The sequence below is a fragment of the Melospiza melodia genome, chromosome 12 (genome assembly GCF_035770615.1).
Source record: "Melospiza melodia melodia isolate bMelMel2 chromosome 12, bMelMel2.pri, whole genome shotgun sequence".
Classification (NCBI taxonomy): Eukaryota; Metazoa; Chordata; class Aves; order Passeriformes; family Passerellidae; genus Melospiza; species Melospiza melodia.
Window position 1 is genome coordinate 8,153,259 of NC_086205.1, and position 4,945 is coordinate 8,158,203.

General features: G+C 58.6%; 1 protein-coding gene across 1 annotated transcript; it reads left to right on the forward strand.

The window, feature by feature from the left end:
- Nucleotides 1–3,896: 3,896 nt before the first annotated feature.
- Nucleotides 3,897–4,642, forward strand: SOX14 (SRY-box transcription factor 14). The gene has a single exon (XM_063166405.1). The coding sequence runs from the start codon at nt 3,899–3,901 to the stop codon at nt 4,619–4,621; it is 723 nt and encodes a 240-aa protein (XP_063022475.1). The 5' UTR covers nt 3,897–3,898; the 3' UTR covers nt 4,622–4,642.
- Nucleotides 4,643–4,945: the final 303 nt, after the last annotated feature.

Consider the following 4,945-nt stretch of genomic DNA (forward strand, 5'->3'; position numbering starts at 1 on the left):
AGGGCAGTGAACAGATCACCTGCGAGGAATGGGAGCTGAACACGCAGGGCACCGTGCTGAAGGAAAGGGTGGGATGGGAATCACACAGGGATAAAATGTGCAGAACAAAAATGAAGTTTGGGAAGGGCTGTAAACTTCTGCCTCAGGTCCTAATCCGGGGGGAATCTTTAGTTTTGAAGCAAGTTGTTCTCCAGGAAGGTGGTGCCTTCCCAGGGAGCATCTCTTGTTGGGCAGCACGGGATGATCCAATCTGCCACATCCATCACTGCTCCCTTCTTCTGTCAGGGCTGCACAGGGCAGTGACCTGCTCCATTAAATCTCTCCATGCAGGAGGCTGCATCCCTGTACCTGTTCATAGCTGGAGTTGAATAAATGCCTTTTTCAGGGTTGGGGGGATGAAACTGAGCAAGAAACACTGTGAAAACGCAGAAAGAATAACCTGTAGGTATCCAGTCTGTTCTGCACAGTATCTGTGAACACATCAGTGCTGCTGCCCAGATGAGTTGCTCTGTGCATATATTTTCTATATATCTCTCCCAGAAAATATTATTTGATGGCATGTGATTAAAATGGTCTTTTTTAATATGTGGCACACGCATAACGAAATGTATGTGTGCACTTGCATGTAAAATAACCAGGTATGAGGGGAAAAGCAGGAACAAAATCATCCCTGGCAATGCCTGTGCACTGAGCTAATTCTGGGTATTTGGAAAAATCATTCCTGGTGGTGGGAGTCTCACCAGGTCCCACAGAACAGCAAGCAGGACCTGCATCCTCAGTGCCTCTGAAAAGCCCCAGAAGCCTGAAAGTCTCTCCAAAACGTGCTTCCTTCAATTAAAAATCAATTAAAAATCCCCTCCCTTTCCCAGTGCCCGAAGCATAAAAATAATAAAGTTATTTAAAGATCCATGATTTCCTAAATAAAGTTTGGATCGGGGGTATTTTCAGATTCTAGATGCTCTTCACCTCTCACTTTTGGCAGTTACAAACCCGACCGTGATTCCCGCGAGGAGGAGGAGGAGGAGGCTGAAGGCAGAAATACAGCTCTATTTATGCTGATACTGGATCTCGGGCTACATGATCTCATCTAATTTAAAGTTCCTCCAAATGAACTATCTCCAAGAATATAATTTTAATGTTTCCCTATCAGGCCATTCTTATCTCTCTGCATTACCATGATATCATTCAGGAATAATAATCGCACCATTAGTTTTGGTGTCTAAACAAGCTGGTGAGGAGAAATTTATTTCAGTCACCGCCCTGCAAATTGCTGCCATCCCCAAGGAAAAAAACCCAAAACCCCCAAAGGGTACAAAGTTTATAAAATCCAAGTGTACTAGTGCAGTAGATACCCTTCCGGGACAAAGGATTTAGGGGGGAAATGGACGTATTTAACTATTTAAGGATGGAAGCGTTGGAATCTCGAAGGAAATCTTTCTTTTCCTATTTTTTTTTTTTTTTTTAAGCGAGGGCACTTATTGGGATGTAAATGAACAAACGGGAGCCCGAAATGCCCCGAGCTGCTGGAGCGTGTGTGCTGCAGCACGGCGAGGCAGCAGCCAATGAAAGCCGATTTTTTATCATTAATATTGCCAAGCAGCATTAACTGATTGCAAAGACTTTTCGGGAGCAGGCAGAGCCTGCGAGCCATCGCTCCCTCCCGAACCATTTTGCCGCCCGGATTTTTGACAACGACGCCCGGCTCCTCTCCTTTAATCTTGCCGAGGGATGACGAGCGATACAATTTCTCCCCCCCTCCTTCGAAGAATTTGAAAAGAAACAATAAAAGCCAAGGGAGTTCTGTGTTTTTACCGTCGGAGGGGGAAGCAGGCGGTGCTGGGGAGAGGGGCAGCGGCTCCAGGCGGTTTCCCCCGAGGATGCTGAGCGCGGCAGCTCGGGCTGCCCATAGCTCTGATTCCACGGAAAAAGCGGGGTAAAAAAGAAGTTTCCACGCGTGTCACCCCTGCCACGGCCACGGCCGAGCCCGTGGGTGCCTGTCGGGGCTAACAGCGCTTGCTTGGGCACCCCAGTCCCGTGTCACCGGGACCACGCGTGGCACGGGGGTCCCCGAGAACGGGACACGTCGCGGGTGACCCTGTGGGGACAGCTGCAGGAAGGGGTCGCCTGAACCCCCCTTTTATTGTTTGCGGGTCCCCTACAAACATCAGCGGGGCTGGGGGTGGGGAGGAGCTCGGAGGATCCCACCCTGGGATGGATGGGGACCGATTTGCCCGAGGAAGAAGCGGTGCCATAGCGGGGGGATCCCACCCTGCGATGGATGGGGACAAATTTCCCCGAGGGAGAAGCCGGGAGGATCCCGCCCGGGGAGGTCCCGCTCTGGGCAAGGGGGTCCCGGTGCGGGCTGGGAAATTCGTGGCGCATTTCTGGGCGCAACGAAAAAAGCCTCTGGGATGGGGCCGGCGGCAGCAGAGCCAAAGCTTCGGGCGCTGCCGGCCCCGTCCAGGTGAGCGGACTCCACATCCTCGGCCCCTTTTTTCTTCCTCCTCCTCATCTTCCTCCTCCTCCTCCCCGGCTCCGCACGCACAGGGCTCTGCCGGGAGATGAAAGTCATTTATTGCGAAGAAGGAGGAAATAAGGGCGAAGATGGTTTATTCTATTATTATTATTAATATTATTTGGACGGGGTGGGGGAGCCGGGAGCCCCCCGGGAGCGGTGGCCCGGCACGGAGCGGCAGCGGCGGCGGCTCCCCTCGGGCAGGAGGCGAAGTTTCGGGCCGAGAGGAGCGGGGGGGACCCCGGAGGGGCCGGGCCGGGAGTCCCCCCCGATATCTCGTTTCTGTCCCCGCTCGCTGTCGGGCGCGGGCGGGCGGGGGCAGGGGGCGGCCCGGGGGGCTTTTTCGGAGCAGGTTTGTTAACCAAAGCAGGTGCTAAAAACCAATAAGCCCGGAACAAACGCGGTCCCCCCCGGGAGCCGGGACAATTGTTTCCATTTAATAAATATTTTCCCCACGGGCGTTTCGCGGGAGGCAGGCAATTATTCAAAGCAAGCCGGGACGCGGGCCGGCTCCCGGGGTTAAGCGGGGCTGCGGAGCGGGGAGGGCGGGGGCTGGGGAAGCGGGAGAGCGGCCGGGAGCGCGGGGAAGGGAAGGGAAGGGAAGGGAAGGCGGGGGCAGCGGACAGCGGCGGGCGCACGGCGGAGCGCAGAGCTCGCAGCCCCGACGGCAGCGGCGGCGGAGCCTGGAGGGCGCCGGGACCGGCCCCGCTCCGCGCACCCCAGGGATGCGGGAGGATGAGGAAGATGGGGACGACCCCCTTCTCCTTCCCCCTTCCTCCACAGCTGCGGAGCAACTCACAAAAGCTTTCCTTTTAATCCGCGCGTTAGAAGGCGGGGGGTGTGTATGGGGGGGGGGGGGGGGTCCTCCTGTCCCCTCCTTCCTTCCTCCTCCTCCCTCCTCTGTCCCCTCCCCTCCTCTTCCTCTCGCCCTTCCTCTCTCCCTCTCTTTTTAAGCGGGCCCCCTCCGCGCTGATTGGGCGCCCGGCCGCACTGTGACCGCCCTGCCGCTATGTCAGCCTGCCCGCCGCAGCCCCGCGCCTTTGAACTGCCCCGCACCGCCCCGCGTCCCCACCGCCGGCCCGGTGCTGCGCCCGGCGGCTCCCCGCCCGCCTAGTGCCCGCCGGGCCCCGCGGGCCTCCGCTGCGCGCCCCGCTCCGCGCCCCGCCCCGGCACGGCTCCCGCCGGGGACGGCCTTGGCGGAGGACCTGTGATGATCAGCTGAGCCCGCTCCTGCCGCTCCTCCGGCTCCTCCGGCCTTCTCCCGCCGTTCCTCCTCCTCCTCCTCCTCCTCTTGCTCGTGGTGCCGCCGCCGTCCGGCGCCCGCAGCCGCCGCGCCCCGCAGAGCCGCCCGCAGAGCCGCCCGCAGAGCCGCCCGGCCGAAGCATGTCCAAGCCCAGCGACCACATCAAGCGCCCCATGAACGCCTTCATGGTGTGGTCCCGCGGCCAACGGCGCAAGATGGCCCAGGAGAACCCCAAAATGCACAACTCGGAGATTAGCAAGCGGCTGGGCGCGGAGTGGAAGTTGCTCTCCGAGGCGGAGAAGCGCCCGTACATCGACGAGGCCAAGCGGCTGCGGGCGCAGCACATGAAGGAGCATCCCGACTACAAGTACCGGCCCCGGCGCAAGCCCAAGAACCTGCTGAAAAAGGACAGGTATGTCTTCCCTTTGCCTTACCTCGGGGAAACAGATCCCTTAAAGGCCGCCGGGCTTCCCGTGGGGGCCACTGACTCGCTGCTGAGCTCCCCGGAGAAGGCCAGGGCTTTCCTGCCTCCCACCTCAGCACCTTACTCCTTACTTGACCCCAGCCAGTTCAGCTCCAGCGCCATTCAGAAGATGACTGAGGTTCCTCACACCTTAGCCACCAGCACCCTGCCCTACGCCTCCACCTTGGGATACCAGAACGGGGCGTTCGGCAGCTTGAGCTGCCCCAGCCAACACACCCACACTCACCCCTCGCCAACTAACCCGGGCTATGTCGTGCCATGTAACTGTACCGCTTGGTCGGCCTCCAGTTTGCAACCTCCAGTTGCCTACATATTATTCCCAGGCATGACCAAGACTGGGATAGACCCCTATTCTTCAGCACACGCGACTGCCATGTAACACCCACACCCACCGACCCACGGGCACCCCCGCAGGCGCGTGTGTGTGTGCGTGCGTGTGCCCCCCGCCCCGGCCGGCAGCTGGAACTGGGATTCCTCCGTGTGTGCATGTACATAAAAGCTGCAGGAGCAAAAAAATTAAAAAAAAAAAAGGCCGCCCGAACCAGGACTCTGCCGCCCGCCGCCGGGCCGGGACAGACGCGGACGCTGCGTCGGAGATGCTCTCGCCTAAAAAAGCTCGCCAGGAGAGCTCGGGGGGGATCTGCGATCGCGGGGGCAGATAGGAGCCCGGCGCTTGTAAGAGTTGTAAATGTGTTTAAAAGAC

What these genes read in the sequence shown, in the direction of transcription:
- SOX14 (XM_063166405.1), top strand. Translation starts at nt 3,899, where the DNA reads ATGTCCAAGCCCAGCGACCACATCAAGCGCCCCATGAACGCCTTCATG.